Raw genomic sequence first — 22,328 nt, 5'->3', positions numbered from 1 at the left:
AATTTCGAAATATGCAGGTAGGTTCTTTGTATAGCGTAAATAAGCATCAAGAATGGGAATCAGAAATTTCCACCCCCAAAGGGGGAAAATAGGGGTTCAAAGATTGTATTGAATTTTGTCAAAGATTTGAAGTTGGAAACCTGAAGATTTGGGTAATTGAAAAATATTGTAACTTTTTTGTTGAAATAGTCTGTCACGAAACTTAATGTGACCAACCAAATTCTACGTGGGCGAAGCCGCGGACAACAACTAGTCTTTTTATATTATGAAGATTTTTTTAGATTCCATGTATTCTTTGTTAATATTTCTATATATTTTTTCAATGTGTTTATGAATTCGAGATGTTATTGTAACATTTGTTCTATTCTCGAAAATGACATATTCAAATAACACTCAACATAACACTTCAGCAACTCAAAATGAATTATATTAGAATTATTATAGTGAATATTCTCCAGAATATATGAAAACATGTTATAGAGATCACGAAACCATCAATTGATCGCATATATCGATTTAGACAAAATAATACCACTAATGTCAATCTTGTTGCTAATCGATTTTTTTCTAGATAATAAGTATATTTTTACAGTAATTACATCTATTAAATCCAATGGTGAATGTCTGACAGCAAAGAATAATCCTTGATTGTACAGTTTTTTATGATTCATATAGTTTTCACAGTAAACTCTGTAATATGAGTTTTATGATATGACGTATTGTATAAGATGGCAGACTATGTTTATGTACACTCCATGACATGGATATCAAATGAAAGGATTCAAGTGATAAATGTAATGTTATCACATTTAATGAAGAGACTGAGGAAAATGTCCAGCGATAACTGAAAAAGAAAACAAAAATTGAAAGATATGATAGGACTGACCGACACTTAATTAAAATACATCATAACGGATTCAAAAAGCACACTCCAATGTGAGATACTTTTGAGTAATGTGACGCCCAAAGATGCTATCATATAGCGGAACACGTGTCTCAGTTTTGTAAACTCCAAAGTTTGAATCTCACATTATACTGTGTTTTTTGAATTTTGAATACGTTAATTATGAAAAACATTCACAAAAACAAGCTTCCATTTGCATTATCCTGAAAGAAGGAAATAAACTTCTCGACTTTCACCTGTATGCAGATAAACGAGAATACAATATGTAACTTGATCCCGATAAGTTTTTATACAAAATTAATTTCATAATACAATGAATTGATGTTTGATTTGATTCAGAGGGTTTTAGGAGCATACAAATGAAACTTTTTCTTAATGTTTTCCACTATTAATATTCGTCGTTAGGATTTTCATTTGAGTGAATTTGAGTTAATGTTTTGAATATAAATTCATTGTTCTCAGTAACTTTGTAGTTTATAGATTTTATAGAACTGCAATCAATTTTATTTCTGGTTATTTTGCATTTCACGAAACTTTTTCTCTAAAGTTCATGAATTTCTTGTTAAGGGCAATTCAATGGTAATTCAATTGAAACGATATTAAGATTTACGATGTCAGTTTTTTAAGTGACTTTTCTCCTAGTTGAAGCAGAAACTCAATGGAAGGATGTCGTGAAAAGTACACATAAAAGTAGCTTTACTTTTTGGCATGATTCCTACTGCATATTCAGTGACAAAGTGATTAGAAATACTGGAGTCACAGACATGAGCGTTAGAAGATAACGATGGAACATTTGGAATGACGAAATCTATAACATACTAACTGAAAAATTATCTTCCTGGATTGAGATATCGTTTTTGTAATCATCAGAAACGGCATTGGATTCTACAAGTCCCAGATCTTCGCCTCATCTATTTATGAAAAAAATTACTTAAAAATTATAATATAGTACAGATTTTTGTTGGTATTCGAACAAAAATATATACAAAAACTCATTATTAAAGTTTATTGTATGATTTTCACTATAAAGGGTTTTACATTGAAATACATACAATAAACTGTATTAATAAGTTTCAATATGGATTTTTATCAAGTATTGGCCTGTTCTATTCCATTCAAAAATTTACAACATTCCAAAAATTGAAAATTCTCACAAACAACCAAAAAGTTTCCCAAGGAAAATAATACTCATACAATTTGCGAAAATGAGTGAGAAAACAATCATTTTAGAAAAATACATGTATTTAATTTTCTCTTCCCTCAAATAATTCAACTTTATCTCTGGCAAACAAGGCTGAACCAAATAGATTTTGTCTAATATAATAAATCATGTTACTACCGCCCACTTGATTCCATCGTAACATTCTTATGCCTGATGCGGTCAGTGGGGATCGAAAATTGACGTGACGGAATTTCTAAATTTTCATTATTGCACTGCGCGCCTTACACAGTTTATTGGACAGGAATTCGAATCTACTAATAGCCCGGAAGCTCGCAATATACGATTTCGTGGTATGAATTGTTGACATACTATTCGTAGATGTGCATAAGCTTTGTAGGAAAATCGAATATCATACATTAAATAAGTGTTTTCGAAAGACAATCCGCCTGCGCAAATCAAAGATGAGTTGGATTCGGTATATGAGGACCATTTTCCATCATTCACCAGCTGAATTCAAACGTGGCCGTGAGAGTTTGGGAGACGATGAATGTTCGGGATGTCCAAAAACTGAAAATATCGACGAAAACATCGCCAAAGTTCACCAAATGGTGCAGGGGTTATGAACATGTCAAAAAAACGTGTTTGTCATACACTGAATCAACATTTAGACATAGAAAAACTGTTCGAAACCAAAAACGTATCGAATGAACCTTTCCAACGCTCTGTTGGCGCAGTTTAGGTGCAATAAATCCGAGTTTTGCGGCGATTGACTCCTCGTCACCTTAGAGTTATACTGTTGTATGTACATTATTGATAATTCTGAGTTATAGCAAAAAGAAAATTTGCATATATGCCACACATCTACCATTGCTTGAAATGTTAAAGTATTCATAAATTATTGAAATTGACATACTTTCGTATAAAAATGTATAAAAAAAATCTTAGACTCTAGTTTTTTTGGCACTGAAAAATACACATACAACTTTGTTATATCACAAAACACATGAATTTGAAAAAAATGGTCACATACAACTCTGTTACAAAATACTTTTTATTAAATGATATAGGATGAGTACAAAAATATGCAAAACTACTGACTACTTACTAAGTAAAACTATTTGAAAAGGGGTGTAATGTATACAAATAACTTGTTTCATGTATATTATATTATTACTTTGACACAGTAATCATTATTTTGGTAAAATGGCTTGAAAGTATTCTTCATCTACTTGCGGCATCCATGGGTACATACTCTTAATTGCTTTAATTTTTTCTGCAGATAAGGTTTTCTTTTCGTTTGAAACTTTCGGAGATTTCATTATTACAAGTGAATCTGATTCTCTGTAATGGTCTGATTAAAACTTTTTTCCAATTTAGTGATTGGTGTGATTCTTTAAACTCTACCTCGGTAAAACAAGTTGAAAATTTGAGAGCTTTTACTTTTGAGAAAGGTAGGACTTTATAATTACAAGCAGTAGTACATGATTTATAATCTTTGAAGTTTTCTGCGCACATCTGTATAATCTTGTAAGGCCGAACAGAATTAATTTTTAAAAGAATTCTTAAGAGCAATAGTAGTGAAAAATATTCAACTTTGTCTAGAACCCTTTCAATGCAGCTATGGACTGAATCTATCTTCTGAACACATGAATGTCCTGGAGTTGAGAATTTCACAGTTATACTCTCGATTGAAGGGTTAAGTTGTAAGAAATATGCTATTGCATAGGACAGAAGAGAATTGCGATTTTGTGGTACGCAACTATCGCTCCAGAGAATTAGGTTTTTTAAACTTTTATTGTCAGCAAAAACAGCTTCCAAAATTTTAACCAAAGCACTGGCTAAATCGTTGCCAGCTCTACCCATTAACATTTCATGCCACTCAGCACAGTAGACTTGTTTTGTAGTTGACAATATAGCCGTTAAATTATATAAATTAAGTTTGCTTTTCTAATAGTAGTTACTAATTTCTGCTTTGGGACACGGCAGAACATTTTGCAAGTCAAAAACCAAAAACGGACATTCTTTGTTTTCTCTATCTTTCGCTTTCTCATTTCTAGTTGCAGTTTTTTCTTTTATGTGGTTCTCATATTCTTCAGTCTTTTCTCTAGTTAGCGTATTCTCCTTTTCCTTTAGTTTTACCTCTTCACAGACGTCACACCTGTCTTTTTTTGGAACATGAAAGTATAAATTATAGTGTGTACAAAAAATGTGTCTATAAAAAGACTCTTTTACAGGTTTCGTTTGAGCATTATTACAAAATTCAACGTATAGACTGTACATTTTCCTTATACTGAGGGTAGGATCTAGGTACTCCCTTTGTGTATTTGTCCTACAGTAGTGCGATTCAATCTTGGGTAAAGATTCTATGTGCTCTTTTACGAAATTGACATCTTCATCCGGTATTCTATGTTTAATATGCTTGCCAACCTTCGGTGTGTCGGGTATATTTGAAATGTCCTTCTTGGAATGGGCAGTATACACTGGAGTTTGACTGATAGCTAGAGTTCCCAGATAAAATACTTTGCATACTTGAATTTCATCACTTCCAATTTGAAAATAATACGCAAATGAGAACTTTCTTCTACTGTTTACATCAGTTTTGTATTTTCTGTGACGGTCAACCTGAAACTTTTTTGTTGTAGACAATATAAAAAGTCTTTTTGCGTGGTCGCTTAAAGTATAATATCCATCAAAAATTGCTTTTCTTTCATCTTCACTGATTTCAGTTTGGCACTTAAACAAACAATTATTCCAGCAGTCTTTCAGTGTCTCTATACGTTTCTCAGGAACTACTTTATTTCTAATCGAGACATATTCTTTACCAGCACTGTGGGCATTTTTTCTAACATTACATTTCCAAGTTTCTGGTTTTCTTACTCTCTTTCGTTTCAATGATTTAGGCAATGTAACAGTTTGGGTAAGTTCGACTGCATTATCAGCACAAACGTGTGAATCTGCATAACTAGGCAAAGTAATTTGGGCAAGTTCAACTGCATTACCTTGGGACGACTCATCGGTAGATTCGCTCTCAGACGTGGTAAATATTCTTTGTCTATGTCTGAATCATATCCATCAAACCCATTGAAAATTTCTTGGTAGTTTTTAGGCTTCTTGCAGCTGCAGCAGCCTCATTTTTGTTAATCTTGGCCCTAAAACATAACAAAATGCATACATTATGAACCCAAAATTAAAATATATTAACAAGCATTATTACCTTAAATTAGCGAGTGGTTCGTTATCAGATTCAGAATCTCTTGAATGTATATCCATATCACCCAAGATCTCGTCTCTAAAATATAACAATAAACTTTCAGTACAAAACTTTATTATCAGTAAATGTAACCTAACCTCACTCTTTTTATTTCCAATGATATATCCTCTATATCTTCTTAGCACTCACTTGAGACTTTACAGAATATATCTTCAACTCTTATCACAACTTATTTACAGCGACACAATGCTATTTATTTTATTTTTAGTCCATTAATTTCACAATGTTTATTTTTGCACGATATGCTGAAGGTCTAGTTATAGAATAACAAAATTGTATGTAGTATCCTATTAACATATTTCTCATTTCTTACTGTTACAAAGTGGTATGTGTCACATACCAAAGTGGTATGTGTCACATACCACTTTGTAATTCTGATAAGTAATCTATACAACTATGTATTTCTGGTTGCATTCGTTTAAGGATGTGAGTTGGAATTGTGAAACTCTGTAGGGCCGCGGTCCAATGCACATTCAACTATTTAATACTAAATACTCAAAATCGAGAAAGATGCGACATACAACAGTGTAACTCTAAGGTGACGTCCTGTAGATGAAACTTGGGTACACTGTTATACGCCCGAAACAAAAATACAGTCCAAACAATGGGCTACCAAGGGAGAACCGATTCCAAATGAAGCAAAAACTGGTTATTGTTTTTTAGATAGTCATGGAGTTATTTTAATCGATTATCTTCAGAAATAAAAACTATTACAGGAGCTTACTATGCATCATTACTTGACAAACTGAAGGCAGATCTTGCGCAATAACGTCGGCATGTGTGTTGCGAGATTTGATTTATATATTACTGAGTTCACGTATGCCTATTTGTGCTCTTCGTACGTTTGGATCAGTTTTTTCTTATATCGGCCAAACCAAGAAATATATATATCAAGCCTCGCAATACACCAAACAAACATAATTTCCCTCCACCAGAGAATATAAAACTCATAAAACAAGTCAATAAGGGAAACCGTATGGACTTAAACAACCATAAATTCAACAATCATAATTCACTTATCGAGGAACAAATACAAATCAAAACACAACAAGACCTAACATTCAATATATTAAACAGAACAATACACACTTCTAGAAACAGTTAATCTAGAGAAGACGCAACACAAAGAATATTACCTGGTGTAACCCAAATACAGGCAAATTCACCTAAATTACTTGCACTAAGGCGTTCGGACCGAATAAAAGGAAAAACAAGAGGTTGGCACGTTCAGTTTGATTAGAGCCTTGATGATGATAGCACGACCAGCTGTCTAAAGCGCTCGCATATAATTAAATAGGAGTTATAAAGCTTCAAAGCCTTTTTGTAACTTATATTAATATTAAAATACTGAAAATGAAGGAAAATTAGTTGCATCATTCAATATGAAATTTACATAAGTTCATTAATATATCACAAGTCCCATCCAACAACAGGTCTTTGATATTTTTCTTGTGTATGGTTACAGATAATTTTTGTCGAAATCGGACGTTTACATTGTACGCTTCTGAAAGCCTCTGAATTTTTGAGTAGAGTTATGAAGGTTTGTATGTGAGTAGAATTTTGTGACATTATACACAGCGATGCAAAATACGTCTTTTGTTCATAGACAACCAGCCTAGTCCAGTAATGTAACTCGTAATGATACTGCATATCAGTCGGCAAGAGTTTTGAAGTCTTTGTAGGCGAGTTCTATCGGAGTTTTTGATAGCCGGCCCGTTAACAACATCACAGTAATTCAGCTGGGACAAGACTAATGACTCGCATAGGTTGATTTTTCATGCTCTATTTAAAATCTCTCAGTTGGAATAGATCAAGTTTTAGGTTCACAAAAGTTTTTTTTGATTTCATGTGATATATGCGTGAAGAATGTGAGAGTCATCAAGAAACAGGATTATATTTTTTTTGCAGTATGACAGAGTGTTTCATTGCGAATGTGAATGGGAAATCAGGGGTTTTTGGTCGATTCGCTCCCAAAAAATATAGCTTTGGATTCAATTGGGTTAATGGATGAACAAAAAGTTTCTGACATATCGACAAGTCTCGCGAGATTTTTGTTAGCCTCATTGCAGGCAGCAACAATATCTACTTCATCAAAAGCGAGGTAAAGCTGCGAGTCATCCGCATGGAAGTATGCTGTTACATGTTTCAAATGTTTACAGAATTGAGAGTTGTAGATAGTGAAAAGTAGCGGGCCCAATGTTGATCCCTGAGGGATCCCTGTGCGTTTATTGAGATGAGCAGCAATAATTTGCTGAGATGTTGGAGAGAAGCATATACCTATAGTGTAGACTAGCTAACAACAAATCAGGATCAATTCAGTCGAATGTTTCATGCGAAAATATTCGAAATGAAAAAATATTATGATTCTTGGAGAGAAAACAATTGAATGCCTGCTTCTAAGAAAAATAAATATTTTCATTTTTGTTAAAAACCAATTGAATACATGTGTACACATATTTTCAACAATTCAATATATTTTTTGATATATCGATTCATTTGACTCAAAATGTTGCTATTCTATATTGAATCTATTTATTTATTCATTTCATTCATGTAAATTCATATTTTATATTCTGTATGTTGAACCAGCTGTACTACCAGTAAAATGCTACTGAAAATCAGTTGCTATAAATATCCAAAATGTCATGTTCCATCGATGATTTGTACCAATATATGGACAATTCATTCAAAACATCCAGTTACTAGCGGTTGAATCAATAAAAGTAATTGGGCCGTTCCTCTCACATCAGCAGGTTTGTCAATTAGAAACCTTACTGGTCCTCGCCTTTTTGCAGAGTCACATATTTAGATTTCCAAGTTGTTATATGAATCTTCTAAAAAAATTTCATCAATTTTGATTTGTATGTGAGGGCTTCCTTTAGAAAGTGCTCATTTTTCGAATCATGTTCGAACAACTAAAACAAGTGCCAAAATTGCAAGATTCCTTGCGGTTTTCGATGCAAAGCCGATGTCTTTCAAGGGCACAAAGTTGATTATTGAATACGCCTTTTTTTGTATCTTGCATACTTGGACTATCAGGCATTGAACAGAAAATTCTAGCAAATCGAATCATTTATTCTTTCCATCAAATCAAAAATCATAGTGTCAAGCCAATAAATCATACATTAATTTGTTCGTTTGCTCAACATCCTGTTATTTGTGAAGTAGTCAGAATTTCAATAGAAATGGATATTCTGTTAAAAATAATTTGATTTTGTTTTTATTCCAGCGACCCGCTGACTCAACTTTACTCAATCACCTATATGTATTATGCTTTCATCGGTTGCTTCATCACCATCTTGTTTGGCTGGACAGTCTCCTACTTCACCGGTAGTTCAGACGACAGATATGATGAAGAACTCATTCATCCCATAGCAAGAAAAATGGCACAATACTTCCCTGGTAAAAAACGCATCTATTCTCAGAAAGTGGAATGTCTAGACGAAAAAAGCGAGAAATATGAAACGTGCCACAGAGCATCAGGAGAAAAGTCAGAAGCCACAAGTACGAATATACTAGAATGCAAAAAAGGTGCCCTCAATCCTACTTTCAGCCCAGACTCCTCTGACGAACCTATAGACGGCATTTACAAAACGAAATTGTGATTTTTGCTAGAGCTCTAAACAAATAGAGGACGCCGTGTGCGTTTCTCAGTGCCTTATACGATTAGTAACATCTGTGATCTCTAGCTTTTACGAGTATACTACTGTTAAGTTGGTTTGTTAAACAACCTTTGGAGATTTTTTTTCAGTAGATTATAGTTGAAATGCATGATTTGGCTTTTTTATATATGACACTTAAGTTATCATTAATTTGTTTCGTTAGTTTTTAAGTTAGATGACAAGAACTCAATATTTACTTGAAGAAAGACTATTAGGGAATTTAAAGGAGGAGCTAATGCATACTTGTATGGAATTCATCATATCCATCGGAAAGAATGTATTCGTGTTGTATCACATAGAACAAGTTATTCAGGAATCACCATCAAGATGAAAATTTGTCTGGGCTTCCTGGCTATATGCCTGTAGCCTATAAGAAAACCCTTACATTTCATTAATTACTATAAATCCCTCAAATGAGATATTCATTTCTCATACTTTTTTGGAAATTTCAGATGAGTATTTCAAATCAAATGTCTATATCAAGAATAGTAAAACGAGGCGCCACCTCTGAAATAAAGAGTGATATTGAAAAATACAAAACGCTAAATAATTCCGGACTTCATAATTTCCAATGATTGGTGAAGTCTTTATAGCTTTATGAGAAAATGTCTGTACCGAGAGTTCATATAAAGATATCTGTTTTTAACCGAATATAAATTATTTGTCAAAGAACATATGGCGGTGTAGCCAACTGCAACAGAAGTCCGCCATGGATTTGTGTTGTTTCCAGCAACACAAGTGTTGTCCATTCTTGAAATTGGCTACCCTGTTTGGATGACAACCAATAAGTCAAAAGGACAAATCTGCCGTTGAAGTTTTTTTTAAATCTGTTCTTGAATTTCCTTCGTTTTGAGAAAGGTTGGCAACTAGTTCGGCAAGTAGATTGAATAATGGTTCAACTTTTGTTTCTAGTTGATACAGGATGATACCAATGAATCCGAACTTCAAGCCAGCTCCAACGAATATCTACTTCTAACAGATGAAATATCACACTTGATATAAAATATTGTGATGAGAAAGTATTTTTCATGTCTTTATGATTTACTGTTATGGCCCAACTGCGATAAAAAAGTTTAAAGCCTGAACCCAATTTCATTTAGTGAAACTGACTAAGACTAAGAATGAATATCAATCATTTGGTGATAAGGTGGTGTATAAGGAATTCAAGAGTGAACCAGGACTATATTATGATCTTTCTACACTATTCATAGTATAATATCCATATTATTGAATTTTTAAAAACATTATGAAAAGTAAGTTTTCAGAATTTCGAAAATTCTGATGGATAGTAAAACCATGGTGAGTCTGCCTGGAGATTATAGAAGTCAAATCCAATTCGCAGAAAGGTAAGACCTCGTTTCATTCAGCCTTTCATAAAACACATATTTTCAAATATTGTCATCTTGATGGAGATGACCAATTCATTTTATCCATAGATATCTCCTCGATTCTTAATATGAATAAAGTTTTTGAAGTTCCTTTACAATACTACTGATAACAGTATTATTATTATATCCCTTATATAAGTTCAACATCTACCTAGCCAAGTATACTCAACTGTTTGACCCTTATTTATTTCATGTTACTTTGGTTTCAGTTGAAAACATTTTGTTAAAGTTATTAACGTGTAGTTGAATAGGATTCACTTGACTCATCTACTAACTTGTTTTTTATTGTAATATTCATATAAGTGGTAGTCCGTATTTTTCTACATATTCAATGTGATCATGAATGACCACTCTATAGCATATAGTGATTTTTAGACGAGATAGATGTGCTTTTGGAATGTCATAGTACTTATATTCATGAAACAGATCTGAGGTTTGGCTTATTCATTGGTAAACACTCATCAAACGCGTATTATCATATTTTTGAATTTTCAAGATTTCTTTTATAGTCCAACTGAAAATAAAGAGTATTGTGTTATGCCTTATAATTCTGAATACAAGCAATTGGTAGTAATTATATTTTTATAGCGACTGGACGATACTTGATGAAAATTTTAACTAATTGATTCACTGATTAATAATTCACATAAGATTTTCATAAAATTGTTGTATCGAACTCGTACACGTGTTTCGATACACGGTACAATGAATTGCAAGAAGTTTTGTTATAGTTATTTTCTTGCTGGAATATGGTATTCCAGATTTAATATGCATATATACTCTTGTACATGACTTTGACCATGTGTTTTGATATTTCATCCATTTATATTAAATGTACTATTTTCTGTTAACTTAGTTTACTTATCATGAATAAAATATTATTTTTGTAACTGATGAAAGAGTTTTTTTTGTCAACTAGTAATAATAACTTCGAGTTTTTCGTCTAAAATAATCTGTACCTTTTTCCGCTATTCTCTTCATTTTTCTGAACTTTTCCGACAATTTTGTTCATTTCCTTTCGAAAATGAACTAGCACCCTTATAAAAATATTTGATAGTTTCAGGAAAATTGTTAGTTATAATAATAATAATGATAATAATTATGACCTTCATTAACCATATGTGTATAACATAAAATAAAATGAAATAAAGCTGAATAGCTCCAGTATAATTGAAAGGAGCCCGATCAGTCAGACTGATCTTCCTCGGGAACCTTCGGTACAGAAAAATATAACTAAGGCTGAAGATTACAGATAAACTCCCAAAAAAATTATGTGTTATGGTTGATTCCACCAAGGCAAAAAAATGTTAAAGGAAGGAAACAAATAAAATGAATCGAAATTATTGAACAAAGTTTTTATCTGTTCAAATCTTATCGACTTCCAGTTTTCTGTTTCGTGTTTTTGGGCTGTAATGAATTTTCGTCCTCTTTCGTTTTTGATTGACCCTAGTTTTTTGTTCGATAATTTTATTAGTTTGTTGTATCCAAAATTGAGGAGGCAACACAATGGATTTTTCCTATGTACAGTTATCTTTTGACTCACTTCTATTCTGAACTTCTTCTAATCCCAGTAGATCATCCACAGTGAGCACTTCTAGAGTACTTCCCTAATGTTTCTGGATAGATTTCATGTTTTCAGATACAAAACAAGTTCAAGAACAACGGAGGATTTGAAAGACTTTATTTCGATTTGATATATGTTGTTGATATCTTGTTCAACCAGGTTGATGCCAAAGAGACTATTGGGAGTTCAAGTAATTTCAACGAGCAGATTTCTCTCATTCGCAATATTCATGACAAATGTGACAATATCATTTCTTCGTGCTTTTTTTCTTAGTTCAATTCTGTTTTCATTCCGTCAGTCATAGTCATAGTTTGAATCAGCCTGCATAGTTTCGAACACCTAAGACCTTTCCCAGGTTTATCTTCATGTGTCATGTTTATCTTCTCATCGAACTTCAATTAACAACAAACTATTTAGACAATGTGATTCCTTGTCGTTATAATCTATATGCACTTTCGAATCACCGTGGGTCTACCTACAGCTGATATTATACAGCATTCTGCAGACATCCCTATACTGGCAAGTGGCACGAATACAATGATTCACACGTGTCACCAATTTCACCAGAATCGCTTGTAAGTGGAGATGCATACATTCTCTTTTATGAAAAGGAGAAAACGAGTTCACACCATCGAGTATTATGGAAAGTTATTTTTGAACTGTTGATTTTATTGTTATAATGAATTTAATCTGTAGTTTTTATCTTATTAACACACCTTCTGTGGAGGTTTTTTGAAAATATGTTAGACAATAACCGGTATGTTCTTTATTTACTGAGATAGGTATCGCACTATTTAAGTCAACAGGCAAGTTCACTACAATGAATGAGTATTGTTTTTCACTGTTTATAATAAATAATATGCATTGTATACAAGTTACAAGATTGCCGATGAAAGGCGAAGTTCAGCTTACGCTGTTTTACAACTTAACCCATTAACTTGAGGTGAAAAATAAATAAAAGGTATCTAAAAAGAGAAGAAAATAAAGTAATGAAAAGAGAAATGAAAATTTCTATGTTTTTTACCAGTTTTAATTGTAACTAACGTTACGGCAGTTTCGTCCTATATGGACATTCTTAAACTAATACAATAAACTAACATTGATTCATTACATTCGCCAATATATACCATTCAGGTACTTGATTGAGTACCTGAATTTACAGTTGACAATGCGGATGTGCCAATTTAAAAACCGGAGAGTAAATTAAATCGATTGGATAATTTAACAGGTTGCACCCGCAATGTTTATGCTTGTAAATTTCCAAGGATTCTAAATAATTGAGTTTGCAACCCTTCCTTGCCTAGTGCAGAATTTCTGTATCGTTTACATTCGGAAACTTGTGGTTGCATGCCAAGGAATGGTTTCAAAACGTCAAATCATTTTTTCCTAGTCTGAAGGACTTTTCATGTTCAGCATTCCGTTTTTGGAAATTTCGTCCGAATTGTCCCACATAAACACTATTGCACGACGGACATTTGAACTGATAAACTCCAGATTTTTTCAACTTTTCGACCTTATCTTTGGCATTGAAAAGGAAATGAGATAACCTGGCATGTGGTCTGAATGCTACTTCCACATTGTTTTTTCTGAAGAAACCTGCGATTATTTCTGTTCTTTTTCCAAAATATGTTAGCGTTACTCATTTATCGATTTCTGGTTCTTTGACCTGAGGGTATATTAGTCTGTGATTAAATTTCCGGCTTTGTTTCCTGACTAACTTCTGGATAGTATCAGCGTTGAAACCATTATTATGACCTATCTGTGTAATTGTATCAATTTCCCTAGCTGGATTGTCTGCAGACAAAGGTAGTGCGAATGTTCTGTGCAACATTGAATTGTAGGCTGCTATATTATGACTGTCTGGATGAAAAGAATCGCTTGGGATGGTGATGTCTGTATAGCTAGGTTTTCTGAAAATATTGAACTCGAATTTATTCTGATTATGTGCCATGGACAGGTCTATTTCTCTATCTCTGTTTTGAGTGTGAACTGAATGTTGCTATTGAGATTGTTCATCAATGTCATAAATTGGTTCAGCTGTCGTGTAGTACCTCTGAAACAGGCGATAATATCGTCTACATATCTATATCAAAAATGAATATGTTTTTACCCAGGTCGGAGTTTACTATAGTGGTCTCCAAGTTGTTCATAAATATGTCCACTAAAAGTGGACTAAGGGGTGACCCCATTGGTAAACCTGAATCCTGTGAATTTGTTGTTGAACTGTAGGTAGCTCTGATTCAGGCACACATCGAAAGCTGTTGAAACTTCAAAGGAAGTGATATGGTCTACTTTGGCTTGATCTAATATGTCTAAAATGAGGGGCTTACAATCGTTATACGGTATGTTGGAGAACTCACTCTTCATATCGAATGAAACTAAAATTGAATCATGTGGCGTGGTTTGGTTCCTTATGTTTTCTACTAAAGTCAGTGAATTTTTGATGCTGTGAGGTGGGACGAAATTGTTATATTTTTGAACAACTTGTTAAGACGTATTCTTTGTTCTCTCAACGGACTATTTATATACGAAACTACCGTTCTTATGGGGTTATCCTCTTTATGTGTTTTTATCAGGCCATACAGTTTAGGGCAAGAGGGGTTCATGTTGATGATTCTCCGTTTCTTTGATTCCGTGAAAATGATTTCAGTATCTTAGAGGAAATTTTTCAGTTCATTTTGACTATTTTTCGTCGGGTCTTCCTTGATGACAGTAAGGTTTTCATCTCGAATGACTGACTCAATTTTCTGAACATATGCTTCTCGTCCAAGGATAACCATGGCATCCGATTCATCACCTTTCGTGAAAACAAGATCATTATTTCTTATTTTTTGTTGTATAGTTTGCACTATGCCGGTTTCTCTACTGTTTGATAAAGAGAATGGATGGTTCTGAATTACTTCATTTATCTTGTATGCCCCTATAACTCTATTATCTGTCTATTTCAATGCAAAAGCTGTATCTGTTATCAACGTATCCAAACTATTTTTAATAATTATTGTTGGTGTATATTTCGGTCCCTGGGACATTGTTGAGATTTCCTCTTTGTTAAATTCTACTTTGGTCAAGTTAATGATTGTTTCGCTGACCTGGATATCAGGTTCGACTGATTCGCTGTTTATGATATGTTGTTGTTTCTGTGTTAGTGCCCTAAGTTTCTTGAGTTGAGTTTGGTACTTTCGGTACATGAAATCACTAATAATAGACCTAACTTGGTCATAAAAAATGTCAAATTCTATCTGGTGAAGTTTATAATTTCCGAGTGTAATACCTCCAAATAATGTTGCAGGATATTCCTTTTTGAGAACAGTGTACTGCACTCTTCTTTCAGTCAGATCACTCGTGCCTTCATTGTCGCCTTTTCCGCTGCTGGTGTTTTTTTCCTGGTCCTGATGTTAATGTATTTTGGAGTAATTTTTCTTCTCAGGTATTCTTGGTTTAACCATAAATTCTGCGATGCTTGATGGTACTTCATTTTCAGATCAAAGTATTATGTAGCTTGTCTAGCTCTACTTGCTTCTTTCAATAGATTGATGGCTGTACCCGTTACTACGTGGTAGGAGATCATAATGAAAAGAGAAATGAAAATTTCTATGTTTTTTACCACTTTTAATTGTAACTAACGTCACTGCAGTTTCGTCCTATATGGACGTTCTCAAACTAATACAATAAACTAACAACGATTCATTACATTCGCCAAACAAATACGGAAATTCAATCACAGATTAATATATCCTCAGATCAAACAACCAGAAATCAAGAAATGGGTAGCGCTAACATATTTTGGAAAAAAAAAACAGAAATAATCGCAGATTTCTTCAGAAAAAACAATGTGGAAGTAGTATTCAGACCACATGCCAGGTTATCTCATTTCCTTTTCAATGCCAGGTCGACAAGTTGGAAAAATCTGGAGTTTATCAGCTTAAGTGTCCGGAGTGGAATAGTGTTTATGTAGGACAATGCGGACAAAATTTCCAAAAACGGTATGCTGAACATGAAAGGTCCTTTAGACTAGGAAAAAATGATTTGGAAATTTGGAAATTTAAAATCATAAACATTGGGGGTGCAACCTGTTAAATGATTAAATAGCTTTTATTCACTGTCCGGTTTTTAAATTGGCACATCCGCATTTTGAACTGTAAATTCAGGAACTCAATCAAGTTCCTGAATGGTATATATTGGCGAATGTAATGAATCATTGTTAGTTTATTGTATTAGTTTGAGAATGTCCATATAGGAAGAAACTGCAGTAACGTTAGTTACAATTAAAAGTGGTTAAAAACAGAGAAATTTTCATTTCTCTTTTCATTATGATCTCTTACCACGTAGTAACGGCTACATCCATCAATTTATTGAAAATAAAGTAAGAAAATGATTACAAATTCCAAGTTAGCTCTAAAGAATATTGCCATATAATACATCACAGTGAATGAGAATGTCTGATTAAATAGGGTAGAAAGAATATTCGACTAAGAGTTATATCATAAGGAAATCAATAATCAATAAACAGTAAGGAAACAGCCAAAAAATATTTCGTCAGTTTGAGAAAAATCTCAGGTTGCTTTAAATTGAACTTTCAATTTCTTCTTGAAATTGAAAATATGAAATAGTGCCTGAATTCACTGGGTACAGTTATATTTTTTGATTGAATTATATATGAAACTGCCCGTGAATAGTAAGAAGGAGTGTCCAGGGATAATGAAAGTATTCTGATTGCGAGTGTGAGATTTATTTTGGGATGAAAATGTCACATATCTTCTTAATAGATAATCTGAATTCTTTTTCAGCAAAGTTTTATGAGTTGCCACAAGCAGATGAAGATAATGAATTTTGTCGAGTCTCAACCAGCCAGATTCTTTGAATTTTTCTGAAATGTGGTCGTATTTACGAATCCCATATGACAAGCGAATGCAGTTGTTCTGTATTTTTTTGAACAGACCTCGTGAAGATTTTCAATGGTTTGACTCGCAAATTGTTTCACAATGGTTGAATTAATTTCCAGTCAATCTACATGTTTTGTGGGCAACAGGGTCGCTGAAATTCAGCGGTCTTCCAAAATGGAAGCTTGAATTGACGGTAACAATTTTAGAAAAATCCCGCTGATCTAGGTAGTAGAGGTATGTCAACTGATCAACTAAGAGATTATGGTTTCAAAAAATCGAGAATTCGTGATTTATCAGACATTTCAAAAATTCTCGAGATGAAGTGTACATCAAAAACTTAAACGTTTTCACGAAATGAAAATTTTTTTCGTCTTTAATGAGTTGATAAGAATAATTATTTCCATTCAAGATTCAAAAATGATGCAAGGATCAAAAGGGTACTCAGAATGGTACTATTTGTATGGAACTAGTTGGTACAGATACTTTGAAAATGTTAATGAATGTACGGAGCTGCTTTTTGTTTATATATTATCTCTGTATTACGTTTTGAGGTTAATGGCATAGTTGGTACGACTGATGCAAACATTCCTTTTTAAATTAAGTTTCTTATAAAAAAATGTTGATTTATTGAATTAAAAAGTGTGAATTAAGGAGTAATAAGGTGTAAAGGTGACCTAGTAAATAAATGCTTGTGTTATTGAATAGTTCATCTTGTGATAAAAAAGGCTGAACAGTTGTCCTTTTCTGAACATTGAAGGGCCGTAACTTTAAAAATGAGGGAGAGCACCACTTTTTTCTTTCGGATTCGTAATCTACACATCAAAATGCGTAAGTACACTCAAAAATTTTTTCAAAATCGTCGGGTGCCCTCAAAACGAATATTTACCGTAGTTTTTCACCGTCCTACAGAAGCTAATACATCCTCTTCGTTAGCATTAATTTTTTGAAGATGTAGTTTCTAATTCATTAACTAACTGTTATTCTTTATACTTGTTGAAAATCTCTATATTAACTTATTGACTACAAATAAGCCCGTGCAGATTTCAACTGACTTTTTACAGCGTTATGAATTATTTCAAGTTATTGAATCACCCACTAGAATCACTGCTACCAGTCAAACCTTTATTGATGTCTTGGTCACGACGGATAAAAATGGACTTCAATCAATTGTTATTCTGGACATTGACGGAATTTCTGATCATTTAGCAATCTCCTGTCAAATAGTTTCATTACAGATAAAAAACTAAGCACAAACAAATGTGCTACAGAGATTTTAAAAAAATTGATAGAAATGAAAATGAATGAAATGAAAATAACCTACGGTTGGTGAATTGGAATATCATATTCAATTTACAAACGGTGGATGAAATGGTAGAATGTTTTATCATAAATTTGATGAATATATTCAGTGTTCATGCACTTATTAAAAACATCCGCAATACAAAACCAAATTTAGAAACAAGGATCAGAGCAAATTTAAATTAACGAAATCTTTCGTGGGCTAGCTAAGTTATAGGGATTTTCCTAATTATATTACTAGAGCTATACGTCGGAAAAAAAAGCATTCTTAAAGTATATTCTGAAACAGAAACAAAGTTTGCATCTACTGCCCAACCTGATAAATTATCATTTCTTAAATATCAACCACCCTTCTCAAATAGCAAAACTATTGAGCAAATACCAGAACCGTGTCGAACCTCGGCTATGTTTTTCTCAAGTACCACCTATTCAAGTCGAACAGTATATAAACAGTGTAAAATGTTGTTGAGGATTATCTCATCAATCAACAAAATTTAAGAAACGAATCATATTCCTTCTGCCTCAGCTGTCGAACCCAAACCATATGATCAGATGGTCAATACCCAGATACCTTGCCTGTAACTCATGGGGTTCCTCAAAGCTCGATTCTTAGACCCCAATTATTTCCGCTCTACATTTTAGCCTTCCTTTAAATAATAAACAATTCCTCTGCACACCAATATGCTGATGATACCCAGTTGTATTCTTCTTATCCTTATGACAGCTGGCAAACTTTAGTAGAAAAAGTTAATGTGAACCGTCAGAACTTATTAGACATATCTACTGCACATAATCTCAGTTTGAACGCAAATAAGTCTCAAATAATTCTTCTTGGTCCACGAAGAAAACGACTCCAAATTGCCGAGTCGAAAAATATAAAATTAGGAAAAAATAAATTATCTGTTGTTTCAGAAGATAAGAATTTGTCACTTTGGCTTTGGCAAATGAAAAATTTGTTTAAAAAAAAATCTGCTTTTTCGTTAGTCAGCTGTCGCCCCCATACGAACGACAACTCTCAGAAGTTGAGAAAGTTGTGTGAGCTAAGGACTAACGAGGTTTTACCTTTTAACGTGTGATTCTTAACAAGGTGCAATAATTCTTATAGTATTTTGCGTCAATTATATCAAAGTAGAGATATAATGCCATCCAGATTGAAACTGAAATTATGTAACACTCTTACTATGTCAGAAATATCATATTGTGATTTTATTCATAGTCCTGCATTGACACAAGCTGAGGCAATGAGCCTTCAAAAAATACATAAGAACTGCATTCGCTTGTCATATGCAATAAAATGATATAGATATAGAAATAAAATACTTTGTCTAATTTCCACTTACTCAATGTATTGATATTATTACGACCAAGGTTTCGGTTTTCACACCATTATCATTTATTCTACACTACTTGGTGTTATTAAAATCAATACATTAAGTAAGTGGAAATTAGACAAAGTATTTCATTTCTATATCTATATCATTCAATTGAAGATGAATTTCCACAAAATAAATAAGTCATCAATATCACAAACTTGTCATATGGGATTTGTAAGAACGACCACATTTCATAAAAAATCAAAGAATCTGGCTGGTTGAGACTCAATAAAATTCGTTTCTTTCATCTACTGGTGTCAACTCAAAACATTTTGCTGAAAAAGAAATCAGATTACCTATTAAGGAGATATGTAACATTTTCATCCCAGAATAAATCTCACACTCGTAATCAGAATACTTTTATTATCCCTAGACACTCCTTCTGTCTATTCACGAGCAGTTTTATATATAATTCAATAAAAATATAACTGTCTACCCAGTGAATTTGGGCACTATTTCCTATTTTCAATTCCAAGAAGAAAATAAAAGTTAATTTTAAATCAACTTGAGTTTTTCTTGAACTGACGAAATATTTTTCGGCTGTTTCCTTACTGGTTATTGATATTTTTTTTTTAATTGAAAAAGACGCTTCAACCACGTAGGGTTATTAGCGTAGGTTCAGTGATACAGATTATTCTAGTGCTATATTTAGTGTAACATATTAATGTGTTTGAGAAAAGCTAAAAGATTGTCAGTATTACAATTTTCTCCTAATATATCTTTGAGTGAACGGGTGATATTGAAATTATGTCAATCACTATGATATAGAACACATTCGGTTACCATATGTTCAACACTTTAAATAGAATTACACACTGTACATTTAGGTTGCTGTTCGCCCGTCAGAAGATGTCCATGAGTAACGCGTGTATGACCCAGTCGAAGTCGCGGGAGGATTACTTGTTTTCGCCTGTTATCAGGTGTGTTCTTCCATGGTAGAACCCATGCCTTGATGCTGGATAATTTCGAGAATGATTCATTCCATTGAGATTGCCAACTTGAGATTGCAACTTGAAGTTCTGTTGCTGTAATCGGATTGGAATTCACATAAAATGAATTTGTGATTCTTAATTTTGTAGCAGATAGTGTATAGCACTTTTCATGATGAGTATGGTGGGGAGGTTGGTGTACAGTTCTACAATTGCGTCAAGTGTATTAAATTCAAGGGAGACTACTTGTCCGTAAATTCAAGCTTCCATTTGGGAAGATCGCTGAAGTTCACACAAAACATGTGAATAGGCCGGAAATTAATTCAACCAATGTGAAACAATTTGCGAGTCAAGTTATTGAAAATCTTAACGAGGTCTGTTCAAAAAAATTAGGTCAATAATTTTGTTTCCTTCAAAGTAGTCCCCCATGAATATAATACACTTTTGGAATTTTTTTCCCAATCCTCAGAACAATTCTGCTATGCACTTTTTGGTATGACCTTGAGCTGTCAGCGATTCAGATTTTATCTTTTCAGTCGTTGCAAAACTTTATCTTTTCATGGGTCTCTTCTATCATGGAAAGAAAAGAAAGTCGCAGGAAGCCAACTCTGGTAAATACGGTGGCTGAGGCATGATTACGGTGTTGTTTTCAACCAAAAAATTACGAACAAGTAATGCCCAGATGTAGCCAAATTCCATGCATGATTTTCACGTTTTCTTTGTATTATTTCTCGCAAGCAGCGCAAAACTCCAATACAATACTCCTTATTGACCGTAAGAATATGTGGCAAGAACTCCTGATGCACTAAGCCACGGTGAACGAAGAAAACGGTGAGCAAAACCTTGACAATTGATTGAACTTGACGTGATTTTTTGGCCTTGGCTCTCCTATGCTCTTCCATTGGAACGATTAGAGCTTGGTTTCGATGTCATAACCATAAACTCAAGATTAGTCACAGTTATGATACTTCGAAGCAAATCTAGATCGCGTTTGACGTCATACAACAATTCCTTAGCGATGCTAATGCAACGGTTTTTTTAGTTTTGAGAGAAAGTTTACTTGATTTTTTGAGAATTTAAGTCAACAACAATTTATTCCTGTGAAACTTCATCAGATATCAGAGAGTTATTGACGGAATCCGAAGTTTTAGTTTCAGAGTGAAGTTTAGTGGAATATTAAGCCTCATGTAAAAGAGTGTTGTGCTTTCATTCACAAATTTTGCATCCTTGTTTTTTTAAAATTTCGGACTGAAATGACCAGTGCATAAGCAATTGAATCACGGTTTCAGCCCCCTAATCTGTCCTATCGATATGACGTTGAGAGATCAAGAAATTTATCGCAAGTATAAGTTATTACACTTCCATGTTCCGGATTTCTCAACTGCATATGATAATTCAACTTTGAAAAATCTTGATTGGAATAGTTGGGTACATTTTTAAAAAGTTTACCTTTTTCTTCAGGAATTAAAAAAACTCATTCAATTTTGGTTGAACTCTCACTTATTACCCATTCACGAAGAGTAATTTGATCAATTTTTTCTTAAACTAAGTGAATTATAACCGAGTCCCAATGTTTAGTTGGCTCGTCAAGTGTTTGGGAACGCATAAATGTTTATTAATTATATCATCATATCCTCATAATCCTCAAACCACTCGACGACTCTTTATTTAAATTCTGAATTTCAGAAAGTGATTGATGGTTAGTTACTGACATTCGTGAATAGGTAAATTTATTGCATGAAGTTTTTCCGAGAAGAAAGTTTCTGATAATTTTTTTAGCTTCCTCTGTCAAATTGCTCCTCAAGAAGTGATTGTTTTGAATATCTGAAAGTGTTTCTTTATTATGAACAAAATTTCGAATTCAAACTTTTTTCAAATATTTTTCATCAAAAA

General features: G+C 33.3%; 1 protein-coding gene across 3 annotated transcripts in view; it reads left to right on the top strand.

Annotated features, from left to right (window-relative positions):
- LOC111506188 (sodium-coupled monocarboxylate transporter 1) overlaps positions 1-9,111 on the top strand; it is a 260,551-nt gene extending 251,440 nt beyond the window's left edge. For all 3 annotated transcript variants that reach the window (XM_074175184.1, XM_074175185.1, XM_023161192.2), the window contains one exon: positions 8,567-9,111. In XM_074175184.1, the coding sequence (XP_074031285.1) occupies positions 8,567-8,942 (376 nt within the window). In that variant the 3' untranslated portion in view covers positions 8,943-9,111. The remainder of the gene's footprint in view (positions 1-8,566) is intronic.
- The last annotated feature ends 13,217 nt before the right edge of the window (positions 9,112-22,328 follow it).

The sequence above is a fragment of the Leptinotarsa decemlineata genome, unplaced genomic scaffold, assembly GCF_025532065.1.
Source record: "Leptinotarsa decemlineata unplaced genomic scaffold, Ldec_3_MD MMD2_tig00000882_RagTag_RagTag, whole genome shotgun sequence".
NCBI classification, from domain to species: domain Eukaryota; kingdom Metazoa; phylum Arthropoda; class Insecta; order Coleoptera; family Chrysomelidae; genus Leptinotarsa; species Leptinotarsa decemlineata.
The sequence above is the reverse complement of the archived record's forward strand: the minus strand, read 5'-3'. Positions and strand labels throughout refer to the sequence as shown.